The 14544-nt window shown below is 46.5% G+C and overlaps 1 protein-coding gene across 1 annotated transcript; it reads left to right on the top strand.

The window, feature by feature from the left end:
- Nucleotides 1-2550: 2550 nt before the first annotated feature.
- Nucleotides 2551-10953, top strand: HMX3 (H6 family homeobox 3). Its single transcript, XM_060768577.2, has 2 exons — nucleotides 2551-3270; nucleotides 8136-10953. The coding sequence occupies exons 1-2, from the start codon at nucleotides 2910-2912 to the stop codon at nucleotides 8825-8827; spliced, it is 1053 nt and encodes a 350-aa protein (XP_060624560.1). The 5' UTR covers nucleotides 2551-2909; the 3' UTR covers nucleotides 8828-10953.
- Nucleotides 10954-14544: the final 3591 nt, after the last annotated feature.

Raw genomic sequence — 14544 nt, 5'->3', positions numbered from 1 at the left:
ATCCGGATTATCTGCTTTGAACCGGGCTATATGGCAGTGTAGACTCTTATAACCCGGTTCAAATCAGATCATCTGGATTATATGGCAGGGAAGAAGGGGCCGAAGTCAACTAGCAGCTGGAAAAGTTTTGTAATTAAATCAGTGATGAGTTGGAAAATTCCTACTGAAGACAATGATGGGTGGGGAGACTGGGCAGTATATAAATAAAATATTATTGTTATTGTATTGTTCAAAGCTTTCAAATGGCCGGAATCACTGGGTTGCTGTGAGTTTTCCGGACGATATGGCAATGTTCCAGAAGCATTCTCTCCCGACGTTCCGCCTGCATCTATGGCAGGCATCCTCAGAGGTGGTGAGGTCTTGCAGGCGAAACGTCAGGCGAGAATGCTTCTGGAAAACTCAAAACAACCCACTATTATGTTGTTGTTATTATTATTCACTGGACAAATGACGGGCTTGGAAAAAAATCCTGATAGGGCCCTTCCACACAGCCACACAACCCAGAATATCAAGGCAGAAAAATCCCCCAATGTCTGCTTTTAATCGGATTATCTGAATCCACACCGCCATATAATCAGGATTTTATACAGCTGTGTAGAAGGGGCCATAGAGACAATGAGGGACGGGGGTAGGATCCTAATGAAGACAATGAAGACAGAGATGGAGAGGGAAAGCGAGAAAAGGAAGGAGAGAGAGGATAATCATGATGAGTTAGATTCTCAGTGGTTCTCAACCTTCCTAATGCTGCGACCCCTTAATCCAGTTCATCATATTGTGGTGACCCCCAACCGTTGCTACTTCATAACTGTAATTTTGCTACTGTTATGAATCGTCATGTAAATACCTGATATGCAGGATGTATTTTCATTCACTGGACCAAATTTGGCACAAATACCCGATACGCCCAAATTTGAATACTGGTGGGGTTGATTTTGTCATTTGGGAGTTGAAGTTGCTGGGATTTATAGTTCACCTACAATCAAAGAGCAATCTGAACTCCACCAAGGATGAAATCGGAATCAAATTTGGCACACAGAACTCCCATGACCAACAGAAAAAAAAATGGAAGGGTTTGGTGGGCATTGATCTTGAGTTTTGGAGTTGTAGTTCACCTACATCCACAGAGCATTGTGGACTCAAACAATGATGGATCCGGACCAAACTTGGAACGAATATTCAGTATGCCCAAATGTGAACACTGGTGGAATTTGGGGAAAATAGACCTTGATATTTGGGAATTGTAGTTGCAGGGATTTATAGTTCACTTACAATCAAAGAGCATTCTGGACTCCACCAACGACAGAATTGGGGCAAACTTCCCATGACCAACAGAAAATAATGTGTTTTCTGATGGTCTCTAGTGACCCCCTTTGACACCCCAGGGTCTCGACCCCCAGGTTGAGACACGCAGAGCTAGAACATTGTCTAATGATGAGCTGGGTAGACAGGTTAGGGTTAGGGTTAGGAACTCAACACTTGGAACATAAGGAAAGGGGGAAGAAAACTTTTTGGGGCCCTTCCACATATCCCAGAATATCAAGGCAGAAAACCCAACAACAGATAATGTGGGATTCTCTGCCTTGATATTCTGGGATATAGGGCTGTGTGGAAGGGTACTTAGATGACTATTTGCAAGGGTCTTAAAAAACGAAGTGACATATTTCCTCTCCTGTGAAATTGGATTTGGGATATAGGGCTGTGTGGAAGAGCCCTCAGTCCACACTGCCATATATTCCAGATCAAAGCAGATAATGTGGGATTTTATTCAGCTGTGTGGAAGGAGCCTGAGTGCCCTTCCACACAGCCCTATATCCCAGAATATCAAGGCAGAAAATCCCATAATATCAGCTTTCAACTGGGTTATCTGACTCCACGCGGACATATATTCCAGTTCAAAGCAGAAACTGTGGGGTTTTATTCAGCTGTGTGGAAGGGACCCCAGTGTTTCCCAGTCTCAGGAGTTTTGGACTCCTGAGTCTTCAGATAATTTAGTTCAAAGCAGATAATGTGAGATTTTTCTGCCTTGGTATTCTGGGATATAGGGCTGTGTGGAAGGGCCCTCCCATAACCCAGTTCAAAGCAGATAATGTGGGTTTTTCTGCCTTGATGTTCTGGGATATAGGGCTGTGTGGAAGGGCCTTCAGATATTCCAGTTCAAAGCAGATAATGTGGGATTTTGTGCCTTGATATTCTGGGATATAGGACTGTGTGGAAGGTCCCTTTTGTAGATAGGAGCAAACTTTCACCCGCCTTGTTCCGAACTTTCCCAAATAGGGAGACCCCTCTTTCCCCCCCTCTTTCTACCCTCCCCCCAACCCCTCCCCCGAGTGTGTGTGTATGTGTGTGTTTGAGAGAGCCTTCTCCTTCTCCTTTGTGGTCGGAAGAGCGGGGAAGTGTCTCGGTGAGGAAGTGGGGGAGGAAGAGGCGAGGCCACCCCCTTTTGTGCCGAGACGGAGCCTTCTCCCTCCTTTGCTGCCTAATTGGACTCTCTAAAGCCAATAAGAGGCGAGCTCTCTTTCGCCCGGAGCCAAGAGGACCAAATCGAAGGGGGGCGTGGAGATGGCGGGCTAGAGGAGCCCGCGAGGGAGGGGGCGGCTGCCTGGCCTCCCTCCCTCCCTCTTCCCTCCCTCCTTTCCCTCCCTCCCTCCTTCCTCCCTTCCTTCTCTCGCTTTCTCTCTCTCTCGCCCGGCTGCCAAACGTGAATCGGGGCGTCCTGGTGGGGCCTTCGGAGCGCAGCATTCGCACCCGACGCCGAAGAAAGCCAGACGACGAAGACTACTACTACAACGCCCTCCAGTCTCCCCCGAAGGACGTCCCAAGCTTTCTCGATGCTGCCGGCTAATTGGGAGCCACTCCGGAGTCCCGTGTGAACACCACAGGGGAGGGAGGGAGGGAGGGAAAGGAGGAAGATGCCGGAGACCGGACCCGACGCCCCCAGCCCCCCGGCTTCGCAGCCCCAGCAACCGCCGCCGCCGCCGCCTCCTCCTCCTCCGCCGAAAGAGTCTCCCTTCTCCATTAAGAACTTGCTCAATGGGGACCCGCACCCCAAGGCGGCCCCCAAGCAGCCCCGGGCGCTCTTCCCGCCGGTGGCCAAAGGGGCGCTGGAGGGGGCCGGCTTCGCCCTCTCGCCCGTGGCCGACCTCGCCTTCCCCCGCTTCGAGATCCCCGCGCAGAGGTTCGCCCTGCCCGCCCACTACCTGGAGAGGAGCCCGGCCTGGTGGTACCCCTACAGCCTGAGCCCCGCCGGGGGACACCTGCCCAGGACGGAAGGTAACCGGCCAGCAGACCCCCCCCCCCCGGCATTGGGGCCCCTCCGCGGTGGGAAGCCCAAGGAAGGCTCTTCCTGGCCTTCCTCTTCCCAGGCATCATCACCTCCTTCTCCTCCTTCCCTGGTTGCTTTCCTTCCTGGCCCTCCCTTGACCCACTCATCCCTCTTGCCATTATTATTATTATTATTATTATTATTATTATTATTATTATTTCTAACCTGCCTTTCTCTCCATAATGACTCAATCCCACATTGCCATTTGCCCCTTCCACTCTGGGAAGCCCAAGGAAGGGTCTTCCTAGCCTTCCTTCTCCTAAACATCAGCTCCTACCTCTTCCCTTGTTGCTTTCCTTACTGGCCCTCTTTGACAGAAAGTCCCTCCCTTGACCCACTCCTCCTTCTTGCCATTATTATTATTGTTGTTGTTGTTGTTGTTATTTCTAGTTCTCCTTTCTCCCCTAATGACTCCATCCCACATTGCCATTTGTCCTCTCCACCTGGGAAGTCGAAGGAAGGGTCTTCCTAACCTTCCTTCTCCTAAGCATCATCTCCTACCTCTTCCCTTGGTGCTTTCCTTACTGGCCCTTTTAGGGACAAGGCCCCTCCCTTGCCCAATCGTCCCTCTTGCCATTATTATTATTATTATTATTATTATTATTATTTTACTGACACAAAAACACAGTATGTCACAGCAAACGAGATCTATACTTGTCCCTCTTGGGGACAAGGTCCCTCTCTTGACCAACTCATCCCTCTTATTATTATTATTATTAATTTCTAGCCCGCCTAGAAATCCCACCTGGCCACTTACTCCTTTCACGCTGGGAAGCCGGAAGAAAGGTCTTCTGGCCTTCTTTCTCCTAAGCATCATCTTCTACCAGTTCCCTTGTTGCTTTCCTGGCTGCCCCTTCTAGAGACAAGGCCCCTCCTTTGACTCACTAATCCTTCTTGCCATTGTTATTATTATCTTTATTTCTAGCCCGCCTTTCTTTCCATAGTGACTCCATCCCACCTTGCCATTTGCCCCTTCCACGCTGGGAAGCCGATGGATGGGTCTTCCTGGCCTTCCTTCTCCTAAGCATCATCTCCCACCTCTTCCCTTGTTGCTTACTTTACTGTCCTTCTTAAAGACAAGGTCCCTCTCCCTTAACCCATTCATCCTTAATGTTATTATTATTATTATTATTATTATTATTATTCCTAGTCCGCCTGTCCTTCTTAAAGACAAGGTCCCTCTCCTTTGACCCACTCATCCCTCATGCCATTTAATATTATTATTATTATTATTATTATTATTATTATTATTATTATTTTCTAGTCAACCTTTATCCCCATAGTGACTCCATCCCACTTTGCCACTTGCCCCTTCCACGCCGGGAAGCTGAGAGAAGGGTCTTCCTGGCCTTCCTTCTTCTAAGCATCATCTCCTACCTCTTCCCTTGTTGCTTTCCTTACTGCCCCTCTTGGGGCCCTTTCACGCAGCTGAATAAAATCCTACAATTTCTGCTTTGGACTGGAATATATGACAGTGTGGACTCATAACCCAGTTCAAAGAAGATATTGTGGGATTTTCTGCCTTGATATTTTGGGTTATATGGCTGTGTGGAAGGGCTCTTAGAGACAAGGTCCCTCCCTTAACCCACTCATCCCTCTTGTCATTAATATTGTTAGCTCGCCTTTCTCTCCATAGAGACTCCATCCCACCTTGACACTTGTCCCCTCCATTCTGAAGGCTCTTCCTGACCTTCCCTTACTGTCCTTCCTAGGGAGCAAGGTCCCTCCCTTGACCCACTTAACCATCTTGCTATTATTATTATTATCATTATTATTATTTCAATCCCTACTTTCTTCTACATTCCATCCCACCTTGCCACTTACCCCTGGATCTTCCGGGTCTTCCTTATCCTTAACCACTCCATCTTCTCCTAGATCTTCTGGGACTTCTCCTTTGATCCATCCATCCACCCACTCATCCTTTTCCATCCATCTATCCCACACTGAGAAGTTGGAGGCTCTTCCTGCTTTTTCTCATCCCAGGGAGGGCCACCTTCTCTAGATCTTACCTTTTTTGCTTTCCTTACTGTCGGCCTTCTCTGGGGACTTCTCCTTTGATCCATCCATCCACCCACTCACCCTTCTCCATCCATCTATCTCACACTGAGAAGTTGGAGGCTCTTCCTGGTTTTTCTCATCCCAGGGAGGACCACCTTCTCCTAGATCTTCACTTGTTGCTTTCCTTACTGTCGGCCTTCTCCAGGGACTTCTCCTTTGATCCATCCATCCATCACCTCTCTCCATCCATCTATCTCACACTGAGAAGTTGGAGGCTCTTCCTGGTTTTTCTCATCCCAGGGAGGATCACCTTCTCCTAGATCTTCCCTTGTTGCTTTCCTGACTGTCGCTGTTCTCCAGGCCTCCCCCTCAAGACCAGGCCACCATTTCTTCACAGGTAGATCTTCCAGGATCAGCTAGGAGGAAACCTCTCAGCCATCTCTAGTTTAGTGAACTCGCCTGGTGTGGATAGCTAGGGTTGTGGGTCCTCCAAAGTAGTAGACCATCTAGCACTTTAGTCCCATTTCGAGCCCGATTTAGCTCTCCATGCGCCATCTATTACCTCCCTCCACCTTCTCCCATTGCAAGATCCTAGGCAAGCAAGTGGGGTTTATTAGTCCCAAACGGGCGAGTTGGCACAAAACCCTTTGTGTGTGTGTTATTGCTTTTGAAAAACCGGTAAGCATCAAAGGCCGGGCTTCAAACTGTCCAACCCGGGCTTCCAGGTTGAGGCCCCTTGATCCCAGAGCCTCTTCATCCTTGACTAAACCTGGCCCGGGTTGCCAAAGCTTGGCTTTCTGGATTGATGCGCGCCATTGAAACTCACCGGGAAGCGGGCGTCCTTCTCCTGGCCTGGTTTATTCAACCGTCGTTCCAACTGGGATCCCGGCAGTTGGCTTTTTATCCCAGCCTCTATGAGGGAGAAATATAGGGGGGAAAGTGGGGATTTTAAGTCCCAGGGAGGTGATGTGAAAAGGGCAACCAGGCAAGGCTGATAAGCTCCTTCTTTTCTTTCTTTCTTTCTTTACTTTTGTAAACAAGAGCTTTTACTTTTTTTAAAAAAATGATTTTTTAAATTCCATTAAAAAATCAATATTATAATGGAATTAAATCTCCTTTTTTGAGCCACTTTGGATCTAGAGCGAGAGAGAAAAGCGGGGTATAAAATATAATAATAGTAGTACTAGTAGTAACAATAGTAATAATAATATTAGTAATAATAATTAGTAATAGTATTAGTAATAATAATAAGCGTGATATAAAATATAATAGTAGTAATAATAGTAATAATATTTAGTAATAACAGTAATATTATTATTATTATTAATCGTAATAATAAGCGGGGTATAACATTAATATGATGATGATAATAATAATAATAATAATAATAACAACAACAACAACAACAACAACAACAACAGGGCCCAAACAACAAAAGTTTTTAGGCCTGTTCCTGGGGTTATTTGGGGCTGAGTCAGAAAATCGCATTGGATAGACAGCAAGAGTTGTAGTTTTCCAGGGCCCTAACACAGTCATCTAACCCTGAATATCAAGGCAGATAAATCACAATATCTGCTATAAACTGTGTTATCTGAGTTCACACTGCCACATAATCCAATTCAATGTGGATTTTATACACCTGTGTGGAGAGGGCCTTAGATAAACTATCATGGTTTTCTATGGACGAAAGACTGGTGGATGGCATATGCTTTGTATCTCAAAAACTAATAATACCTTCCTATTATTATTATTATTATTTTTATTATTATAGATGGCATATGCTTTGTATCTCAAAAACTAACAACAGGTCCCTATTATTATTATTATTATTATTATTATTATAGATTTGTATCTCAAAAACTAATAATAGGTTGTTCTTAATATTTTTATTATAGATGGCATATGCTTTGTATCTCAAAAACTAACAATAGGTTGCATTATTATTATTATTATTATTATTATTATTATTATTATTATTTTAGATGGCATATGCTTTGTATCTCAAAAACTAACAATAGGTTCCTATTATTATTTTTATAGATGGCATATGCTTTGTATCTCAAAAACTAATAATAGGTTCTTCTTCTTCTTCTTATCATCATCATCATCATTATTATTATAGATGGCATATGCTTTGTATCTCAGAAACTAATAATAGGTTCCTGTTGTTGTTGTTGTTGTTGTTATAGATGGCTACGCTTTGTATCTCAAAAACTAACAATAGGTTCCTATGATTATTATTATTATTATTATTATTATTGATGGCATATTTCTTTGTATCTCCCAAACTAGAGCTGATAGGAGAAACCTTTGTGTGTGTGTGTGTGTGTCAGGAGCGACTTGAGAAACTGCAAGTCGCTTCTGGTGTGAGAGACTTGGCCAGAATTGGTCGCCTGCAAGGACGTTGCCCAGGGGAAGGCCCGGATGTTTGACGTTTTACCATCCTTGCGAGAGGCTCCTCGCATATCCCCACATGGGAGCTGGAGCTAACGGAGGGAGCTCTCATGTCCCCACATGGGAGCTGGAGCTAACGGAGGGAGCTCACCCGCGCTCTCTACCCCGCTGGGGGCTCCTACTGGGGAAACAGGTGCTCTTTGTAGAACCAGCAAGTCAAATATACGCAGAAGCAGGTTCAACAACTTGAGGCATCCAAAAAGAGACAAAGGAGCAACAGCAACTCCTTTGCCTCTCTTGGAGCTTTGCAGAAATGCGCAAGGCAAGGCTCTAAAGTCTCCTTTTTCCTTCTTCCCCCCTTCCTTCCTTCCTTTTCCCTCTGGCTCTGCCTCTGGGCTGTGCCTGCCCGCCTTCCCTGCAGTGTCGCTGGAGAAATCCCTGCGGAGAGACTCTTCCCCGGCCTCGGGAGGCACGGACCGGGACTCCCCGGACGAGGCCTTGGCCAAGGCGGAGAGGGAGGCCAAGGACTTGCTGGACTCCAAGAGCCCCGAGGAGATCATCCTGGAGGAGAGCGACTCGGAGGAGGGCAAGAAGGAGGAGGAGAGCGGCGCCGAGGACTGGCCCAAGCGGGAGCCCGACGGAGGAAGCGGCGGAGGGGGAGGCGACTGCGGCGCCGAGAAGAAGCCCTGCCGCAAGAAGAAGACCCGCACCGTCTTCTCCCGCAGCCAGGTCTTCCAGCTGGAGTCCACCTTCGACCTGAAGCGCTACCTGAGCAGCTCGGAGCGGGCCGGCTTGGCTGCCTCCCTCCACCTGACCGAGACCCAGGTCAAGATCTGGTTCCAGAACCGGCGCAACAAGTGGAAGCGGCAACTGGCGGCCGAGCTGGAGGCGGCCAACCTGAGCCACGCGGCCGCCCAGCGCATCGTGCGCGTGCCCATCCTCTACCACGAGGGCGAGGGGGGCGCGGGTGGGGGGCCCAACGGGGGCCAAGCGGGGGCGGGAGGGGGACCCACGGGGAGCGCCCCCGTCAGCCAGCCCTTGCTCACTTTCCCGCACCCGGTCTACTACTCGCACCCCGTAGTCACCTCCGTCCCGCTCCTTCGGCCCGTCTGAGCCCAGAACGAGACAGAGAAGGAACCAGAGAAGGGCAAGAAAGGGAGAGAGGGGCTTACACAAGAGAGGGAGGGAAGGGAGGGAAGCCAGAGAGCGGTCCAATACTCCCTTTCCATCAGCCTCTATTCCCTCTCGATCCGGATTGCCATCTCCTCCTGCCAGAAAGGATCCCTATACATATGATCTCTCTCCCCCCCCCCCAACCTTTTGTCCGTGCCATTCTTCAGAGACTCCCCCACTTTCCTGCCTGGCGGGGTTGTTCCATCATCATTTCTGATGATGGTTATTGTGGTTGTTCTAAGAATAATGCGCTTTTTCTCCCCTCAAAAGAACGGTCGCTCCTGATTTCTTTGAAAATAATATTCTCTTTGGAAATGGAGCGAAGGAGGGAGGGAGATCTCCCTGTTGTGGTTGTAGTTGTCCCGATGGTGCCAAAACAAGGCTCCCCAAAACGCAAGGGGAGTTTGGGGAGGGGGGGGGAGAGCTGTCCGGCTCGACAGCCTCAACCGATTTGATGCCGTTTCAAAGAGACACCGTCGATCTTTTCAGGGCATTCTTTTCCTCTCAAGGCTTGAAAGGCGAGAGAGAAGCCGGTTCGGATTTGAAACGAGCTCTTTTGAAAATTCCCTAATTATTTATTGCAAGTTTTTTTAATGTTGCTATTTCGGGGCGCGTTCTACTTCCTTTCTCTTAACTCCCTCCCTCCTTCCCTTCCTTCCTTCTTTCTTTCCTTCTTTCCTTCCTTATTCCCTTCCTTCCCTCTTTCTTTTCTTCCTTCCTTCTTTCTTTCCTTCTTTCCTTCCCTCTTTCTTTTCTTCCTTCCTTCTTTCATTACTTACTCCTTTCCTCTTTTTTCTTCCTTCCTTTTTCCCTTCCTTCTCTATTTCTTTCCTTCCTTCCTTCTTCCTTCCTTCTTCTCTTCCTTCTTCTTTCCTTCTTCCATTCCTTCCTTCCTTCCTTCTTCTTTCCTTCTTCCATTCCTTCTTTCCTCCCCTTCTTCTTTCTTTCTTTCTTTCTTTCTTTCTTTCTTTATTTCCTTCTTCCTCCTTTCATTCCTTCCTTCTTTCTTTCTTTCCTTCCCTCTTTTTTCTTCCTTCCTTCTTCCCTTCCTTCCTTCTTTCCTTCCATCTTTCTTTTATTCCTTCCTTCTTCTTTCATTCCTTCTTTCCTTCCCTTTTTCTTTCTTTCTTTCTTTCTTTCTTTCTTTCCTTATTTCCTTCCTTCCCTCTTTCTTTTCTTCCTTTCTTCTTCCATTCTTTCCCTCCTTCTCTCTTTCTTTTCTTCCTTCCTTCTTTCATTCCTTCTTTCCTTCCTTCTTCTTTCCTTCTTTCATTCCTTTTTCCTCCCCTCCCTCCTTCTTTCTTTCCTTCCTTCTTTCCTTCCTTCTTTCCTTCCTTCCTTCCTTCCTTCCTTTTTCCTTCTTTCATTCCTTTTTTCCTCCCCCTCCCTCCCTTCTTCTGTTTTTCCTGCCTTCTTTCTTTCATTTCTTCATTCCTTCTTTCTTTCCTCCCTCCCTCCTTCCTTCCCTCCTTTCCTTCCTTCCTCTCTCCCTCCCTTTCTCCTCTTCCCTTTCTCTTTCCCCCTCCTTTCTTCTTCTTTCCTGGAAGACCTTCTCTGGCTTCTGCCGCTGCTGTGTGTGCAATAGGAAACAATCCTTGAAAGCGAGGGGAGTTGGGGGATTTGTCACGAGATGGTATCTCCTTTTTTTGAGGGGGAAACGAGCTGCACAAAATAGGGGGGGGAGGGGAGTGACCAACCCGGGGCGACTCCACGCCGGGTCTGCTTCCTGAACTCTCGGCCAGTGTTCGGGGCGCTTTAAGTGATGGACAATCAGACTCTTCAGAGGAATTGTTAACTTCTTTGCTATATTCTGTACAGTTTTCTTGTCTGTTTTGGGGGAGGGAGTGAGGGTTGGGGGCTGTGGGAGCTCATCTCCCCGTTATTTTCTTCTCTGTATACTCCCCATCCTTCTTTCCGTTTGTTTTTCCCCTCCCTCTATTATTATTATTATTATTATTATTATTATTATTATTATTATTATTATTATTACAAATGGTTCTAATACATCCGTGTCTTGTGGTTGAAGGGAGGGGTGGGAAAGCCAATAAAGGAAACTTGTTCATTCATGAGGATGGTCCTGGTGGTGGTGTTTGTGCTGGGATGTGTTTTGTGTGTGTGTGTTTCTCCCAAAAAGAAATATTAATGAGAGGCGGAGACTTGAGGGAAGGAGAGTGAACAGGTGCCTTGGAGATGGGAGACACAGAGGCGGACAGAGGCGGCATTGTTTCCTGACCCAAAAAAGGGGAACTTAGTTTGCCTAAGCAGCGAGCAAAGCTGGCCTGGAAACTAAGCTCTTTGCAGCCGCCACAGACCGGAAGAGGCGACGCCAAGGCTGTTTGGAGGCTACTTGGGACTCAGGTAAGCCGAGCAGGATCCCCCATGGAGCAATGGGCCAGCAGGACAGCTGACCGAAAGGCCGGCCGTCCAATCGGGGAGTGGGGTGAGCTCCCCTCTGTCAGCTGTAGCTTCTCATCCGGGAACATGAGAGAAGCCTCCCACAGGATGGTAAAACAGCCGGAAAATAAATGGGAAGACAAACTGGGCTCCTATTTTATTGAATGTGAGATGAGCCTAGGTCTGGATTTGGAGACAGATGGGCTTTCCTGCATGTTTGTATGTGTGTGAGTTGCTGGATCTACATCACCATACATTCAACTGCATTATATGGCCCTATATTGCCATTGAATTGCATTATATGGCCCTATACTGGCATTGAACTGCATCATATGGCCCTATACTGGCATTGAACTGCATTATATGGCCTATGCTGCCACTGAGCTGCATTATATGTCCCTATACTGACCATATACTGCAGTGCAGATTCAGCCTGTGTGTGCTTTAAAGTCGCCTGTCTATTTCACAGCCTTTCAGTTTGAAGCTAGTTTCCAACTTGGGGGGCCAGACCACAAACTCTCACAAAAGCAAGTGCAAGAAAGCCCTGTGGTTTGTGTCATCCGGGCCTCAAACTGGTTTTAGGATTTTCTGTGTGATTTTCTGCAGCGTGAAACCACTTTCTTCAATACTGGTGTGAAACTCATCTTGGCTGGGTTGACACTGCCCTATATGCCAGGATCTGATTCTAGATTATCTGCTTTAAACTGAATTATATGTGGCTGGATCTACACTGCCATATATCCCAGGATCTGATTCCACATTATCTGCTCTGAGATGAAGTATATGTGGCTGAGACTACACTGCCCTATATCCCAGGATCTGATCCTAGATTATCTGCTTTGAACTGGAATATATGTGTCTACAATGTCAGATGATCTGGGATAAGCAGATGATCTGGGATCAGATCCTGGGATATTGGGCAGCGTAGATCCAGCCGAAGACCCCTTCTACAGGGCACATAAAATCCAGATTATCCGCTTTGAACTGGATTATATGGCAGTGTGGACTCATATAATACAGTTCAAAGCAGATAATGTGGATTATGACAGTCTGGATTTTATGGAAAGGTAGAAGGATCCTTAGCTGCATGACAAGAACAAGCATTTCCTCCAACCTTAGTGCAGATCCAACCTTAGTCGTTTGCCATTGCCTCCCTCAGAGGTTGCTAGTGGGTTTCCATGACTGAGAGTACTAAGGCCATCTACACTGCACTTAGATGCCACTTTAAGTGCTATTGACTCCATACCATGTGTTCATAGGATGTACAACTTGGTCATACAACACTTCGGCCGTTCTAAGATGCCCAACTCTCAGGATTCCATAGCATTGACTTGTGGCAGTGCAAGTGATCTCAAACTGTATTCTGCATAGAGATGCACCCCAAGTCCAACACTCGAACCGAGCTGGAGAAGGAGCGCGAGGCTGCCGGCACACAAAGGGTTAAACTCCCTCTGGCGCCACAGGCCCAAAGCCAGAGATAACAAGAGAGGAAGCAGTTTTGCAGCCGGGTGGCAAAAAGAGAGGCCAGAGCGCGCGCGCGCACCGCTGAGTCAAAAGGCACGAGACGCCGCGCGCTCCGTCTCTTCCTCCCTCCCGGGTCCCTTAGAATTCTAACTCCGAACCCTGGGAAGGCCCATATTTTGCCGGGCTCTGATTGGCTCACCAGAGAGTTCGAATCCAAGCCGGCGCGCGCTCTTGGCATCCGAGGAAACCCTTGCAAGAGCCTCTGCGCTTTTGGTGTCTCCATTGTAGAATTAATGCAGTTTGGCACCTCTTCAACCGCCAGGACTCAATGCTACATCGTCCTGGCATTTGTAGTTTGGTAAGAGATGGCTAAAAAGACTTTGCATATATATATATATATATATATATATATATATATATATACACACACACACACATACAGTTCCCACTATTGCACAACATCAACAAAGTGGTGCCAAATTGCATAGTATAGATAACTGCTTCTTGTGTCGCTTTTTTGCTTGAGAGCTCCAGAGTGCAAGAGGCTCCAATCAAATCCATTTCAAATCCAGGACTCCCCCAAAAAGCATATTTATTCACCTCGATGGAAGTCCTATCTAAGTATCTATCCTCCCTTTAAATCCGATCCTATTCCTAATATACAGGATTGTTGACAATGCCAAAGCAAGCACATTCGGTTTGGTTCCAAAGATTCCACAAAATCCCTGAGGTTTAAACTTGCAACTTTAATAATAATAAATTAAATAATAATAAAATTATTATTATTATTTGAAACACAACAAGATGAGTCCACAGCAAACAAGATCACTCCGTTGGCTGTTGTATTGGATCACACGTCGGACACTTCCCAAGTGTCTAGGACTGTGTGATGTATGGGTGAATAATGCATGCAGATCCCAGTAGGGTGGCCTTTTGCAGCTGGCAGATGGTAATTTTGATAGTGCTGATTGTTTTTAAGTGCAGGCCAAGGGCTTTAGGCACTGCACCCAGTGTGCTGATCACCACTGGGAGCACTGGGACAATATGAGGATCTTAAAATCCTCATATTGTGTCAGCTTTTCTAGTTGTTTCTCTTCAATCCTGCTGTCACCTGGGATGGCAACATCAACAATCCATACTTTGTTTTTTAACACGATGGTGATAGTATAATAATAATAATAATAATAATAATAATAATAATAAATGTTGTTATTATTATTATTATTATTATTATTATTATTATTATTTTGACTCATGCAAATACTAGGAAGAGACTGCGCTGTGTTGGTTCACTCCACCAAAAATTGACCCAGTATTTTCCTTGGTGCTTTCTTTACTTTCTCCCCCTCTTCAGCTACAATTGGTGTGTTATTGAGTCTTGGGCCGGCTTTGGAGAGATAATATCGTTTTCCGTTTATAGAAAACGGGCATGAATCATTTGTGTGTGTGTATGTATGTATACAATTGAGGCAAAGTTTCAGGTTGGAGAAAAAAAATCACAAAGAATAGAAACAACCCAGGAGAAAAAGATCGCCCTTTTATTTTCCCTTCGTTTGGGATTAAAACCACCCGGCCTACGTGATAAATGGAAAATAAACAGAAATTCAGAGTCAAAATACCATCTTCCTTGTGTCACCTACAAACACGCGGATGCCTTGGGCCTGTTTGCAATACTAACTTTAGGCCAAGCCGCGAGCAATCCATTAAAAAAGGCCTGTTGCAAGAACAAATACCCCATCCCATTGAGCAGCGCCGGGTCGCAATGTTATCAAACGCCGAGAAAAATAACTTCTCTATTT

The sequence above is a fragment of the Anolis sagrei genome, chromosome 3 (genome assembly GCF_037176765.1).
Source record: "Anolis sagrei isolate rAnoSag1 chromosome 3, rAnoSag1.mat, whole genome shotgun sequence".
Taxonomy (NCBI): domain Eukaryota; kingdom Metazoa; phylum Chordata; class Lepidosauria; order Squamata; family Dactyloidae; genus Anolis; species Anolis sagrei.
Note: the sequence above shows the minus strand (reverse complement) of the source record. Positions and strands in the feature narration are given on the sequence as shown.